General features: G+C 38.7%; 1 protein-coding gene across 1 annotated transcript in view; it reads left to right on the top strand.

Moving 5' to 3' along the window:
- The window catches only part of NAALADL2 (N-acetylated alpha-linked acidic dipeptidase like 2), a 979,797-nt gene extending 978,016 nt beyond the window's left edge, over positions 1 to 1,781 (top strand). Inside the window, exon 14 of the mRNA XM_003794285.3 lies at positions 1,474 to 1,781. Within this exon, the coding sequence (XP_003794333.2) occupies positions 1,474 to 1,672 (199 nt within the window). The 3' untranslated portion in view covers positions 1,673 to 1,781. The remainder of the gene's footprint in view (positions 1 to 1,473) is intronic.
- Positions 1,782 to 16,719: the final 14,938 nt, after the last annotated feature.

Raw genomic sequence — 16,719 nt, 5'->3', positions numbered from 1 at the left:
GAGAACATCATCTGTTTCATAGTTTCTACCACGCAGGACGTTGTCTTTACCTCTTCTGGATCCTTTCCTGTCCTGGTAACTAGTAGGAAACCAAGAACTACTAACTCTCATCATCCTTTTAAAATACAGTTCAAATATTCTCCATGATGGGCCTTTTCTGACTTTTCCTAGTAGCTACCTATCATCTGTTATCACTAGATCTTACATTTCTGCTATGATGGTTAGGTAAATGTATTCCAACTATTTGCATATATGCTTCATTTGTCAGAGCATAGAATTTCAACCATTTGTGGTTGGGATTTGCAATAATGCATAGCTTTCTGCCAAAATGCATCTCTTTGTATAAATGAGAAAGGTGGTCTGAGACTTTCCCAGACTAACTTCTCCTTCTCAGCAATAGGCTTAGTTACAGGGCGTCACCGTGTTACATGCCCCAAACTTGTAAGAAGATGGATCTCTATGTGTCAACATACACCAAAGAAAGAGAGTCTAGTGTAAAAAGTCAATAATTACAGGGAATGGCCAGTTGTGTTCCAGCTTCACCGTCTCTAACTCCACTTGCTCATCCTCCTTTGAAATATTTTGAAGCAAAATCTAGATATTAACGTTTTACTCGCAGATGTCATTGTATTTCTGGAAGGTAAGAATTGTTTGAAAAAATATTGATGATACCGTTATCATACCTAAAACGTTAACAAATTCTTAATATATACTAATAATCAGTATTTGATTTTCCACTAGTTTTCATATTTTAAATGGTTTGTTTGAATAAAGGCCCAATAAACTTTATTCTTCATGACTGGTCGATAATTCTAGGTATAATACAGTGGTTCTTAATGTTGTCCTGTTAGGTTACTTGAAGGAGGGCATGACCGCTGCCTGGTGAGTGGAGGCCAGGGATGTGCAGAAATCTTACAGTGCACAGGATGGACTATAAGAAAAAATTATCCTGCCCTAGCTATCAGTACGGCAAGACTGAGAAACTATATTTACACAGGTTTTTTTTCATCTTTTTTTAAAATTGTAATTTCTTTGTTGAATAAACTGAATCATTGGTCTTATAAAGTTTTCCACAGTTGGTATTTTTCTGAGGACACACCTGGTATCATTTAACGTATTTGTCTGTGTTTTGTACATATTAGTAACTGGATTTAGAAACTACATATGATCCAGATTCAATTTATTTTACCAAAACTACTTTAATCTAGTTCAGGGATGGTGCTATCTATTCCTATCAGGAGGCGCATAATGTATGATTCGCTCTCTCTCTTTTCCTCATCAGGATGGGAAACTACTGGTAATCAAAATCTAAATCCATTAAAACTTTAGGGATTGAAAAATAGTGATATTGTATTTTTATAATTTCTTCTTCATTTCTGAAAACATCACTGATTTTTAGAAATATCCATATGGTGTTTGACACAAAGATGGCATTGTGCATGCAATGTTTATACATTCTGTATTTATTTTCAGAAACATCCTGTACCACCTTGATGAGAAGAAAAGCCAATTTTCAACACTTGTGGAGGCTTGGGAGCACTGCAAGCCACTTGCATCAAATGAGACCCTTCAAGAAGCCCTATCAGAGGTGTTGAACAGCATTAATTCTGCTCAGGTTTACTTCAAAGCAGGACTTGATGTGTTCGAGAGTGTCTTAGTTGAAAAGAACTGAGAAAACGTTCAGAATTTTAAAAAGTGTGTTTACAATTCCACCAGCAAATGCTCTCATCTGACCAGATTTTCTGACATGGAAGTCTTGTTTCTCCCAATGGCTTTTTGACAAGTGTAAAGCTATTATTACAGTGTATTTTTTAAATGTAAATATGAAAAGAGCATTTTGCACATTTAATATTTTTCTGATATCTATATTTCTGAATATATAAGAGCAAGTTACTGAAATAATACTTAAGATTTATCTATTGAAAAGAAATCTGCTGTATTTTTACAAATATATGTAAACTATTCTGGGGCAGGGGGTGGGGGCGAGTTGGAAGTTCTGGACAATCTTTGCTCCTGTGGGCAGAATACCTGGGAGCACAAGTTATTTCCTCTGATAGAGCTATTAATAACCTAATTCTGTTATAAAAATGGACAGTTGATTTGGTGTCAGATTAACTTCACTATTAAGTATTCAAAATGAAGAATTCAAATATTCTGAGTGATTCATTGACCAAAACCACTTTGAATGTTTCTATTTTATGAAATGAAGTTCTTCTTCTTAACAACTAGATGTAGTAATATACTGGTTATGAAATTGTATTTTTTAAGTATTAGTGAAAGAAAGAGCCATAAACATTCCAGGGAAAAATCTCAAGGTAGCTGCACAGAGTAATTTAAATGCAAATTTAGTCCTAACAACTTATAAAATAACTAGCTTTGAAACCCCTAATTTGCCTCAGTTGATTTTGTAAGAATTTTAAGAGTGATGTACTTCTTATGAGAAAGAAAAATATTTCATATTTCTTTTCTGTTGGAACCACTGAAACAGAAGGTATTCTAAAATTAAAGCATCTCACACTGCTTTTCCTTCTTGGGCCTTTCCTGAAACTCCTTGCTGGAAGGCAGTTTCCACAGAGTATGTCTGATATCCCCAAGGGAAGGTTGTAAAGTTTTTCCTTGAAAACCCAAAATATCTTATGAAGCATCAAATTGCTACTTCTGCCTCTGACAAAAATGAATTACTATAAAAGAAATAGTTGTTTTTATTAAGACAATTCCTTAATTCTATAAAGAAACATTGGGAATTTATTTCTTCCTTATCCTTAATTGTGACTAAGATGGAAATGTAGAACAGGCCCGTGCTTTTAATTTTACACAGCACTGTGTCAAGAGGGAGTCTCTCCCACACCTGAGTTCTCCCACGTGTAAATGAAGCTTTTCTTGCTGACATTGTCACTGAGTAGCACTAGCGTCCATTATTCCCTGAAACCTTGAAATTCTGCTTCTTAAAAGGCAGGTTAAACTTTTAGTCTAAACTTTACCTTTAGAAATTGATTCACAAGCATTCTTCTATTAGATATAGCAATTCCCCTTAAGAAATGGGGAATTTCAAAATATTTCATATGAATTTTCTCTGCCTAACTCAACACTCAAACACACTTTGCACTATACACTGCCAGAGCAGCACAGCCGACAGTCGCTGTGTGTCTAAATCTTCACTTTTTGTGGCTAACCATAAACCTAGCCTTAGTTTAAAGGAAAACTAAAACTGAGGGGAAAGAATTAATCAGTATTGATTCATGGATTCAACTCTTCCTACTACAAATAACATTTATATGCTCAAAGCAAAGTAGAGAACTGAGGCAATTGGCTAGATGGTTCAAACAGAAATCCATTTTCGTTTAAGTTTCCCATATGTGCGTTTTTGTACATAAGGGATGGAACCGCCTTACAATTTTATTTTTTTAGCTAATGTATTGTTTAAGAGTATTTGTAATGTTGTAGAGAATGTATTCAGGAGGGGTCTAAAAGGATCAGGCTTCTGCCTGTCTTGACATGAGCACTCTCTTGCTCTGCAGAAAAGAGGGGAGACACGCACACAGGCCCGTGTGGGCCCAGACAGTGGAGTGCCTTACACCACAGGATAGTAAATATGCATTCAAAGTCAGCCTGTTCATTCCATTTCATTATTTGGCATTGGATTTAAAACAAAAAGGTGAAGTATTATCGGTGTGACAGTTTATCATTTTACAAGAAAAATCCTAAAATGGATTCAAGCCTATAACCCAAAATAGCACTGAGAGAAGGACATGTTTTTCTTGTTCACCTTTGTTTAAAGACTGTGCACCTAAGTAAGTCACATTGCAGACCTAAAAATCTTCCTTTGTATCCTTCACTTGTAAATTATTTGGTATTTGCTGCTGGACTCTGGACTAATCTGTCTGTATTAATCTATGTCAGAGCTAGGTGGAGAAGCACATGGTAGTGAAAGCACATGTCCAGGTTCTCTCTAGATGCTGCTCTAGATCTTTGACGGCAACAAACCTTTGACCAGCAGCAATGCTGCTGTGGTCTGATTACCTTGGGATTCCTCCAAATTTATATTATCTTATTTCCCTTCCAATTGATCCAAGTAAAGAAAATCTTGAGCAAGTTAACAGCAAGTGTTACATGAATCGGTAGTGGGTTTATAAGGTTGCTGAGAGATCTGCGTACCTGGTATATCTCACAATTCTTCATATATAGAATTGTATGAAGAAATAATAAATCACCAATAATTATCCTCCCAAGAAAATGTGGCCAATGTGTACCCATGATCTGTGTTCAGACAGGAACACCACAGAGTATAGATCTAAGGGTCAGGGGAAGCCTCAGAGACATTCTGGTCTCAACTCTTGTCTTTCCTTCAGCTAGAAAAGGATCCTCTCACCTTTGTGAGAGGCAGTGGCTGGGAAACCTGGACATAGTCTGTGTTTATTTAGTAAGGAAATCTGGCTTTCTCTCCAGTGCATCCCCTCCCACCCTGAGGAGACAGGGCAAGAGATAATCTTTTCCAGTGCATTCCGTGGAACTAGCCATTCTATCAGATGTTGGGTGGGCTGGGACTGCGGTTCCTAATTCAAGGCTAGCTCATTCTCTGATGATCCTCTACAAACAAAACTGCAAGTGAATCCAGGCCAAGGACAAAAACACTGGATCCTCGGGAGGAAATGGGGCGAGTCTCTCCATGACACCCCGAGTCAGGAAGAAGACATCAAGCAAAATATTTTATAAGAGGAAAAGTTAGCCCATGATTAAGCCAACCATCTAAATCAGTGTTTCTCAAAATATGGGATTCAGGGAGAGAGCCCTTCCTCCAGGTTTCCACGTGATCTTTATGCTGCTGAAGTTGAAGAATTTCCAATCTATATCAATCATAGGTCCCAAGAAAACGTTAGTTGAAAACATATCTAAACTGAAGAATCACAATTAAAAGAAAGACTTAGGGCCTTGCTGCTAATGTTACCATTAAAAGGAAAAAAATAGGACCCTCAGCAAAGGGCTCAGCTAACCCTAATATCTGTGTAGACAATGAGCCAGGCGCCGTTTCTCCATGTGGTTTTGTAGACTTTCCATGTAGACTTTCTCCATGTGGTTTTGTTTATCCTAATTCAATCCCCATGACAACCCATTTTAGAAATGAGAAAACTAGTTTGAAATACTTGATAAAAAGAGAGGTATAGTTTTGATAGTGGATTCAGGTCCATAGTCTTCACGTGAATGCTGAAAAGCATCAGAACCATCTGATCAGACTGCGCAGTCTGTCACTTCTTTGTTATAATGAAGGAGTTTAAGGAAACAAATGACATCATTGTTGGTGATGGCAGCTCACTCCACCAATGGTTTACAATGTAGGTAAGTGTAAAGATACTTACAGAGCCTTAAAAGTTAGTGCCCCATTGTGGAATATCATGACAATCAGATTTACAAATAGTAAAAAGAGACCAGAAGCCACAAGTGTTAAAATTTATTTATCCGCATGCCTATATAATTTCTCTAGAAGAAAAAAAAGAGAAAAAAAAAGAGCAGGTGCAGTAACTTAAAACCAAGGCTTTATATTATTTGTAAAAGTTCAGAATAACTGACTTTTTATATTAAAAATATGTAGCATATAGTAAGTGTCCCTGCTGGAAAGTGTTAAGAAAATAAGACAAATGATGATTTGTTACCATGCTCCTAATAATGAACCAGCATCTTTACCTCAAATGAAAAACTATAATTATTTGCACAATAAATTGGTAGACCTAGCCAAAAATGTTCTCGTGGGACACTCTGTGATATGTGTAATTAATTACTACAAAAATTAAGCTTTCTCTGAGGGTAACACATTGTCGTCTCATTGGTTTAATAGGCTATTTAAATAAATGTGCCTTAGCCGCACATTTGCTTAACAGAAATTATTTTAAACTGCCAATCCATATGCTGAGTGGAAAGGAAGTGGCCCAGATAGTGCAGTAAACACAGGAGCAACGGAATAGGTTCCCTACAGGACCACGGGGTCGATGGAGGGAAAAACAAACCCACGATGTGATATTTGAGAAAGGAAATACTCTGTTCAGCCACGGCAGAGAATTAGTATTTCTTTAATGAGTTTAAGTTACTAACTTACAAAAGCCTCCTTAGCAGAACCTGCTATTCTGAAAAGTCTTGGAAAGCTTCAGAGTCCTGAGCGCCCTGAAGAGACCGTTCAGTTAAGTGGGTTTGTTTACATAATTCAGAATTTTAATGTTTTGTGCAATTTGCAGTTTTGAGTGACATAAATTTGAAGAAGGGTAACAAACAAAATTTGTAAGATGTAACCTTTCCCGGTCATTACCACGGCTACTCAATTTTCGGCTTAGTATTTCTATACATTTTCTGACATTAGAGATTTTTTCCTGAGGAGTAATTTTAAAATCTGTTTCTGTATAAATACATCTGTTAATCGGCTGGAGTTTTAGCTCCATAATAGCTCTCCGTTATCTTTCAAAGATGTACACCAAAGTGCCTTTAGCATGAATCTTGATACCTTGCTTAGTGCAAGAGGATAGACTTCTTAAAGATGTTAATAATCTCATGTTTAGATTGGAACTGAATTTACAAAGCAATGGGTAAAATTGAGGCAGTTTCAGGTAGCATTTAAGAAAAAGAAGCTGCTTCAAATGTTACTCTTTTTGGTTAGGTTATTTTGTGTTTGAATTATATAATTGTATAGTTTGCTGTAACCAAAACAGTAATTTTGATATTTTCAGCAAAAGTTCAATCATCAAGACCAAAGAAATATATGGTTACTTTAATGTCTAAGGCAGGATTCCAGTCAAGAATTAACTCAGGGCCAGGCACAGTGGTTCACACCGGTAATCCTAACACTCCGAGAGGATGACGTAGGTGGGTTCCCTGAGATCAGGAGTGTGAGACCAGCCTGCACAAGAGGGAGACTGTCTATAAAAACAGCCAGGTGTTGGGGCGGTGCGAATAGTCCCAGCTACTTGGGAGGTTAAGGCAAAGGATCTCAAGCATTTGAGGTTGCTGTAAGCTGTGAAGCCATGGCACTCCAGTCAGGGTGAGAAAGTGAGATTCTGTCTCAAACAAATAAATTAATTAAAAATAAAAGAATTAACTCAGAAGTAGTTGTGTCAGTGCCTACATCTAGACAAAGCTTTAATGAGCGTGGACAGAGCCTAATAGTATTTCATCTAATTTCTTTGACGTCTTAAGCCAATGAGCACTCAGGTGGCGTTTCTCAGAGGGAAACAGATTTTCTTTTCCAGAGGCTAATTAATATGCACCATCTCAATCCCCAGAGGACCACACAGGTGCCTGTACTCTGCCATATGTCATGTGCTGTATTTCTGCAAGCTCAAGAGATTAATATACAATCATTAATATGAATTATTATGTTGCAATGAAGTTAATGTCGGTCTTTTGTTCTAATTAAAGTACAAACTTGGCATCTGGATAGAAGCTTAGCTAGAGAAGTGGAGTTAGAGTCCCTATTTTAATGAACTACATGTATTTTTCAATCAAAATGTGTAATTTTTAAATTATCTGGCCTGCTCATTAATTATAATTCCTTCAATTTCTTCAAAGAAACATTACCAAAATGTTACCATGCAGATGGTCACTATTTGGTGTGTATTTTATCTTTAAATTTCTTGAATGCTTTTGGTATATGCAGTCATTTTAATAATAATAATAATAATTTTTATTTACTTTTATATCAAACTGCTGCAAATAGACCACCTTCCTTTGAAAGCTGGAATAAAATGCTATTACCCTATAAAGACAATTTAAGCATATCTGTTTCAAATGAGAAACACACACAGGCAAAAAATATTTTTACTATATTATTGCAAGTTGTCTGCAGGAAGCAAAATGCCCAGATGGCTAAGTATAGTTCACATAATTATATTCTGAAGATGTTATAAATAATTCTGTTTAGCGGCTGAGATAGGACTCTATTAGATGATTTCATGTTTACATTTCAAACAGAAAGGTTTAGTGGTAAATATATCCCATACATTCTACTGGCTGCTTAGAGAATATAAATCAAAAGGTATTCATAAAAGAAAAAAAAACTCTAAACACTGTGAAAAGCTAATTTGTTTTTATGGGCAACTACAAAATCAAGAGGTCATTTTGATAATAGTTTTATATGTGCTTGGAATGTTAATATACATCTGTATTTAATATTTTAATCATGTCTGCAATATAGCAACATGTAAGTTTTTAAACTTTTGTGAGTGAAATTTCTCAGTGGTATAATAATAATAATAATGATGCCTCCAACATAGAGAATGGGGATGAGCAGGAAAATATCTAGAAATTGATTTGGGCTAAAATTTGAAGGATAATTTCTCCAGATAAATTTGCTTTGATTAAAAACAAATATCTCTCAAAAAGTGTCTCAATTACTAAATTGCACTATCCTGTTTACGATGTTTTGTTCAAAATACTTGATCAGTATCTGTGATTCAGAAATCTTTTCATTGTACAGAGATTTTCCTTGTCCTTGTCTTCACTGTGCTTGATTTATAACTGTATGGATTTAGAGGCCTGTGCCTGTAGTTTCCTAATTACTGTACTTGGTTGAATGTCCAGTTTCTCTAATGTGTGGAGGTCATCAGAAATTTAGTGCTTTCTGTATTTAACTCAAGTGTGATCTCGATTTATTTTATAACTTTGGATGTATTACTTACACGACTTAATATGCAGCTTCCTTATGAAAGCATATTGTGATTCCAAGTGACAAAATGGATTAGGAGACCACATCCATTAATAATGTGAGTGAGCATTTTATACTTTAATTCCTTAAAAATTTGCACATAATTGAAAGCAATAGTACTATGAAATGAAGGCATCTTTTAAAAATATGTTCTGATCATAAACGTAATGAGTATGTACAGTGAAATGGGAATCTTTAAAATGCATTTCAAAAATATTAAATACAAGTGAAAATTGTTGCTATACTGTGTTTTTTTATAACTAAATGTACGATATTTTAAATATACAGAATGAATTAGTTATTAGTATGTTTAGGCTGCACTGTTTTCACTTCTAAGGTGGAGCTGGCGTAGCAGTTGAGCCCTTCACTGGGGGCTCGCTGCGCACCTCAGTCGTGCTCCTTAGGTGAGGTCCCTCCAGTCACCCTGCTCTCCTCCCCTCTCCTTCCCCAGACTTGGGGTTTTCTTTCATGCCAATGCGTCGCAAGTTCTAACACCAAGTAACAGCATCTGTGTCAACTCCACTTTTTCAGGAGTGTATTTAGGCGCCAGCCGCACCGACCTCCTCTCGGCCTCTCCCTTGGCCTCACCTCCCTCCCTGGCATCTTGCCGGGTACTGGCAGCACACTGCTGTCTGAGAGCTCTAGTGAGGCTGGGCTGCCTGGACACTGGAAGCCCTGGTGGTGCTGGGCTGCCTGGACACTGCGGCTTCTCCCACCACCCAAGCTGTCCACTTCTTTGCCCTTTCATTCCTTGCAGGTGCCTCCCGTTGACAGATCCAACGGGAATTCCACTGGGACAAGTCTGTGAAATGTATGTTCATGTTCCCAGCCCTGATATTATGGGGGAGGATGTAGGTGGGTGAGGGTGGGGTCAACCTATCCCCAACCATGGCTGCCACAGTCTCCAGAAGGCTCTGATTTCTACTATCAATGAATGAATGAATGAACATGCCCAACTCCTCCATCCCCATCTATCAAGGTCCCTTGATTTTTTTTCTCTGACTCTATGTAGGTCACTTGACCACATAATGTATAATAAAAATAGCTCAATTTTCCACCCACTTTATAGCCAACAAAATGACCAGCTTCAGTGCAAAGCTGAGAAAGGAAAAGACGTCTAAATACGCAGCCTTAAGTCTCAGAATGGAGCTCTGTACAGGGGGTAGAACAGCAAAGTAGACACAATTAAACTTTGTGGAAGCCGAGAAAGGTTTCTCAGAGGAAGAAATATTTGAGTTAAGTCTCAAGAATGAACGGCAGTTCTTCAGTGGAAAGAAGAGGAACAGCCTCCAGAAAAAGGAACAACAGGCAAGTCACACAAGATAGTGGGGACAGGATGTTCTTGTAGTTTCCTGCTTTGAAGTCTCTGTTCCTTTTTCTCAAGCACAGCAAAGATAGTGATTTTTATACTGTGGTTTGTGTGGGAAGATCAATCTGCAGACTGCTCACCACTTGCTATTATAAATGACAATATAAAGTATTTAAGGTAACTCACTTACAGATGGAAGGTGCTGGACAGACTCGGTCATGATGTAGACATTAAGCATTAGTGTTTCCCGTGATGTCAGGGTGAAACCCACCTGCCTCAGGACGATGGCCGTCCTTCCACGCCTGCGCCCGCTTTCCTTCTCCTCCCGGGTGCTGCCTTCTGCTCCCAGTGTCTCAAAACCTTTGTGACCATTTTCACTCTTTTGGTGGAAGAATGCTTCATGACATACGTTCCAAGCATAACCCATTTTTTTCAAAGTAAGTCTTATTAATAAAGACATTTCAAATTTTCTTTCTATGGAACATTATTCAAACCTACATAATAGCCCAGAAGTTTACTGCATGGGGCCCCACATTTCCTAGCATCTGAGGGTCAGTGCTTTGTAGACTCTGGGAGGTGTCATAAATCATGTCTATAAGTTTTGGCTTCGATTAAACTACCAGGGTTTGTTTCTATTTTTCTCATAAACAAAAAGAAAATGGAAGAAAAATAAAATCTCAACAGATTTCTTGGCAAAATAGATAAGAAGCTGAGAGAAAAAAACAAGCGCCTTCAATCTGGGCTTTCTGGGGTGTCACCCCCAAATGCTTTTTCATTTAGACATCCCGGCTTACTCTGAGGACGTATTCTTCATTTCACAGTGTTGGATCTGAATGACGGAGGTAACTGGAATTTTTCTCTGCCTATTTAACATTAAGCCCCCAAATTCACAGACCCCGGGGGTCTTTCCCACACATGGTCATCACTTTCCCTGACCCTCTCCTGCCCTCAGGCGCTCATCTTACTTCCTCCTTCAAACATAAAAACTTAACTGGATTCACAACACGAATAACAAAATCAATGCCCTTCCTAAATTCTACATCTCTGTTTAGGCACTTACTTATCTTTTGCCTCTTCTCATAATTAAACTTTTTATAGATTTGCTAAATATTGCCATGTTCTTTTTTTTTTTTTTTTTGGCGGGGGCTAGGTTTGAACCCGCACCTTACTCCTTTGAGCCACAGGCACCACTCAATATTACTATGTTCTTTTATCACCAACTAAGCCTCGTTCTTGGGCAATCTGGCTTGTGCTACTCATATTCCATCCAATTCAGTTTTAAATAATTGCAATATAACCTCTCTAAGCAAGACAAACTATAATTTATTATACAAAATTAGGACAAGTTTTAAAAGTAAAAGGAAGCATTATTAATAACTATTCTGGGAAATCAAATAACTATTCTGGGAAGTCAATAATATCCTGCTTCAGGAAGTGTGGCCACTGTAAGTCGCTAAGTCCAATGAATATATTTCAATTCTCACCTTACATTACTTCAATGTCGTTCGAGTCTTTGGACATTTCTCCTTCCTTCAATTCATATTTTGCCCTGTATCCCATTAAATAGCATTAATTAGCCTAATTTGTCTCACTTGAAGTGGTAGTGGAACTGGCATTGTGTGGATGCCTAGAGGTGGCTGAGAAAAAGGGCAGCCCAGCTTACTGCCACCCGCATGGCTCAGTGACAACGGGAGGAAACACACAACCCAGACCTTCCCCCTGCGGGGGGGGGCGGGGGGGAGCAGCAAGGTATGGCTCAAAGGTCATGGTTCATGGTATAGGAGTGAGACAAACAAGGGAACAAGAGCCCACAGGTTCCTGAGAAAAATAATAGAATCTTCCTACTTAGTAGCTGATGGGTCCAACATTTGAAGAAGATACACGCAGAGAAAAAGTTTGAGAAGCTCCCGGAATGTCCAGCTGGGAAGATTGGGGAAGGTCTTTTCTCACCGAATCCAATCCATAAAAAGTGGGAAGGGCAGATATGTCTTCAAACTGATGCAAAGTTACAAGAAAAAAGAAAAACCAGGGAAATAGAACCGTTTAAGGGAATAAAACATATCCCTGGTAATTCATTCCTAAAAAATAGAGATCTAGGAATTACCTAATAAGGAATTAAATATTTCTTTTAAAGAAGCCCAGTGGGAACACACAGGGCTTCACAGCTAGACAAATTCAGTGTGTGTACACACACACACACACACACACACACATATAAGATATAGAACATACAGGAAAGAACAAAACAGAAATTCTACAGCTGAAGACTGTAATACTGGGAGTGGGAACTCCACTAGAGGAGCACAGGGCCACACGCGGACAGGCACTGATCACTCAGCAACTTCCGCAAGGCTGTCAGGTTGCCTCAGGCTTCATCCTGCTCCCTCCCTCCTGTGGGAGAAAACTCAGGTGCTGCGCCTCCTCTCACCCCACGGAGATGTTCTGGCTGCAACAGATCTCTTGGCCCTTCCCTCTGTTGGTGGCTCCTGGGAGGCATCCAAACTTCACTGGTGCCGTGCAGCTTCCTGAGAGGATGAGTGTGTTAAGAAACACCACCTTCTCCCTTGCCCCACGGATAAAACTAGGGACCAAAAACTCACTCAGCATGAGCACTGAATGCCGCTTGGTGGAGGGGTGGCCGGGGTCAGTGAAATGCACACCTTGTCTGTTGCTGCTACATGTGGCTGTTATCTGTTCTGTGTGGGTTTTAAAAATATTCTGGTCTGTATGTGATGCTCAGATAAGCATTTTGGGGAGTCATGAGGACTTGGATTTCCCATTCCACCATGTGCCTGACATCACTCTCAAAATTGTTTAGCATTTTACAAAAATCATTTAATGAATACAGTTCATTCAGTGAGCAGACCAGAAATGGAAAATATCATACTAATAGGAAAAAAAAATGACGCTTGAACTGTATCTCACAACTGGCACAACAATCAAATTAAACAGGTCATAGACTTAAATATAAGAGTAGTAATTATAAAATATATATAAGAAACATATTAAAAAATCTTTATAACCATACATTAGACAAGTATTTATTTGAAAAGAAAAAAAAAAAAGCACAAACCATTAAACTTTAAAAAATCAATTAATAGGACTTACTAATATTTAAAACTTTTTTCTTAAAAAGGCATTTATAAGGAAAAGAAAGGTCAACACAAAACATTGGTAGAAATTATTTGCAAAGAATAATATATTTATTGTATTGAAAATAAAAAGAATCTCAAATTTCAATAATGACTCAAAAATTCAATAAGTAAAAATTGAATGAATACTTTATTAAAGAAGAGATAGAAATGGCAAAATACTTCAAATAGGTTACACCATGTTACCACTGCTCAAAGAATGACAATAACAAATTTTTCAAAGGTTATGGAACAACTGAAAGTCTCATAAGTTGTTGATGGGAAAGCAACATGGTGCAGCCACTCGGGAATGCACTTTAATCGTCTTTTATAAATTTCAACATATGCACAATATGACCCAACAATCCCACCTTCAGCTAGTTACTCAAGATCAATAAAAACACATTTCTAAGAAAAAGAGTGCATGTTTATAATAGATTTAACTGGAGGCAACCAAATGCCCACAAACTGTGGACATGATACAACACAGGGTAGTATATCGGTACTGAGGCGTATCTGAGGGACATTGAAGGTATGGTTTCACACCACCCCAAGGGAATATTGAAATAAAGGGAGTCGTACAAATTTTTTGTTTCCTACTGTGTACAAAATCTATGTTTATATTGTACTACAGTCTACTAAGTATGCAATGGCATTATGCCTACAAAATGTACATACCTTCATTAGAAATATTTCATTGCTAAAAAGTGCTAACAATTATCTGAACAGTCATAGAGTCACAGTCCTTTGCTGGTGGAGGTTCTGCTTCAGTGTTGATGTCTGATGACTTATCAGGGTGGTAGCTGCTGATGGTCAGGGTGGCTGTAGCAATTTCTTAACATAAGACAATAGTGAAGTCTGCTGTATGGATAGACTCTGCCTTTCACAAAGGATTTCTCTGTAGCATGTGACGTGGTTTGCTAGCATTTGACCCACAGTAGAACTTCTTCCAAAATTGGAGTCAATCCTCTCACACCTGCCACTGTTTTATCAAGTAAGTTTATACCTAGAGTATCCCGAATCCTTTCTTGTCTTTTCAGCAAAGTTCACAGCATCTTCACCAGGAGTAGATTTCTATCGAGAAACCGCTTTCTCTCCTCATTCATAAGAAGTAACTCCTCATCCATTTGAGTTTTGTCATAAGATTGTAGCAATTACTTCACATCTTTAGGCCCCACTTCTAATTCTACTCCTCTTGCTATCTCTTCCACATCTGCAGTGACTTCCTCCAGGAGAGTCTCAAACTCCTGCAAATCATTTGTAAGGACAGAATGGACTTCTCTCAATCTCCTATCAGTGTCACCATTTTGACCTTCTTTTATGAACTGCATGTTTCTAACGGCATCTATAATAATGAGTCCTTCCCAAACAGTCTTCAATTTACTTTGCCCAAATCCATCAGAAGAATCACTATCTATGGAAGCTGCAGCCTATGAAATGTATTTCTTAAATAATCATACTCAAAAGTCAAAAGCTGCCCTTACTCCATTGGATGAAGAATTGAAGTTGAGTTAGAAGACGTGCAAACAACCTTGATTTCCTCGTACGTGTCCTTCAGATCTCTTGGGTCACTAGGCACATTGTCAGGGAGCAGTAATACTGTGAAAGGAATGTTTTGCTCTCAGAGGCAGGTCTCAGAAGTGGACTTACCATGATATAAAGAGCTACGCTGTCATCTACGTTTTGTTTTTTCCATTTATGGAGCACAGGCAGAGTAGACTTAGCATAATTTTAAAGGGCCCTAGGATTCTCACAACGGTAAATGGTAACCTGAAGTTACCAGCTCCGTTAGCCCCAAAGAAGAGAGCCAACCTCTCCTTTGAAGCTTTAAAGTTGGGAATTGACTTCTCTATAGCTATGAAAGTCCTAGGGGCAACAGCTTTTTGCCTGCAGTGAAAATCTGCTGTTGATGCCTACCTCGATTACCTTCACAACCTCTCTGGATAACTGATCGCAGTCTTTGCATTAGCACACTAGCTTTACTTTGCACTTATAAAGATGGCTTCTTTCATTACATTTTGTGAACCAACCTCTGCTAGATTCAAACTTTTCTTCTGTAGTTTCCTCAATTCTCTCAGCCTTCATTGAGTTGAAAAGGGTGAGGGCTTTTCTCTGAACTAGTCTTTGGCTTAAGGGAATGTTGTGGCTTCTGTGATCTTCTATTCAGAATGCTAAAACTTTCCCCATATGAACAATAAAACTATTTCATTCTTTTATTCCCCATGTTTCACTGGAGTATCACTTCTAATTTCCTTCAAGATCACTTCATTAGCATTCACAGTTTTGCTAAATTGCAGGCATGAGAGGACCAGCTTTCAGCTGATTTTGGCTTTTGACGTGTCTAAGCTTAATCATTTCTAGCTTTTTATTTAGGATGAAAGATGTGGGACTCTTCTCCTCACTCCAGCACTCAAAGGCATTGTTGGGTTTTTAATTGGCCTAATTTTAATACCCGGTCTCAGAGAATAGGGTGAGAGGTAGGCAATGACCAGTTGGGGGAGCACTCAGACCCCACACCACATTTATTAAGCTTGCCGTCTTGCATAGGCACAGTTCACGGCACTCCAAAACAATCTCTATGGTAGCATTAAAGACCACTGATCACAGATCATGATAACAGGTATAATAATCATGAAAATTTTTGAAACATTACAAGAATTACCAAACTGTGACAGGAAACACAAAGTGACCATCTGCTGTTGGGAAGGCGACGCTCCCAAAGCCTTGTTTGGTGCAGTGACCGGAAAGCTGTAGTTTGTAAAAAGGAAAAAAAAATCCACAATATCTGAGCACAATAGAGAGAAGAGCGATAAAGCAAGGTGTGCTTGTACGACTCAGGCGTGAACAGGCTGAGATTACTGATAGGCGTGTCAGCTGCGAATCTCAACATCTTTATGCTGAGAGCAGCAAACCTTATGCAAAGGTCTATTGTTGGGTGACAATTCATGACAGTATTTCTATACAACGTGGCAGCTTTTGTTGAAGACTCTCTTTTCAAGGATGTTTGATATTCAAAGCTCTCAGAAGGAAGAGATAGTGTCTTCTATCTGAGGAAGAGGTTTGTTTAGTAGCCACTATACTAGATTGTCGCATACACAGGGCAAAGGGTGGGCAGGTTTATTAAAAGCCTGATTAAAATATTACGGGTGAGCTGAGCTCAGGGTTCCTCCGCTTCACACGGACCCCGAGTGCAGCTACTTCTCAGGCCTGCCTTGGCACCAGCCCGGTGAGATTTTAGGGGACAAGGTGGATGGACCAGAAAGTGAACCTTATTCTGTTGGCTGTACTAGGTGTGACAAACTTCCACAGCCCAGCTGGGACGCTTTGCTAACTGATAAAACTCAGGAGCATACAGCAAGCCCAGCTAGCAGGTTCAACCACTGTGCCTCCCAGCCTGGGAACAGCTGGGACCTTCTGTCAGGTAGTATTGCCTTTATAGGAAACTCTGGAAAAGGAAAAAACTGTAGCGACAGGACATGACCAGATTTGCTAGGAGCTGAACGTAGAGCTAAGGGGAAAATGCAGGCTCCCTGCCGCCTCACGGACACAGCGTACTGGCCTGGAGTGCTCAGCAGATCATCACAAAGTAGACAGGC

This window comes from Otolemur garnettii, unplaced genomic scaffold (assembly GCF_000181295.1).
Source record: "Otolemur garnettii isolate 467f Iridium unplaced genomic scaffold, OtoGar3 scaffold00078, whole genome shotgun sequence".
Lineage (NCBI taxonomy): Eukaryota > Metazoa > Chordata > Mammalia > Primates > Galagidae > Otolemur > Otolemur garnettii.
The sequence above is the reverse complement of the archived record's forward strand: the minus strand, read 5'-3'. Positions and strand labels throughout refer to the sequence as shown.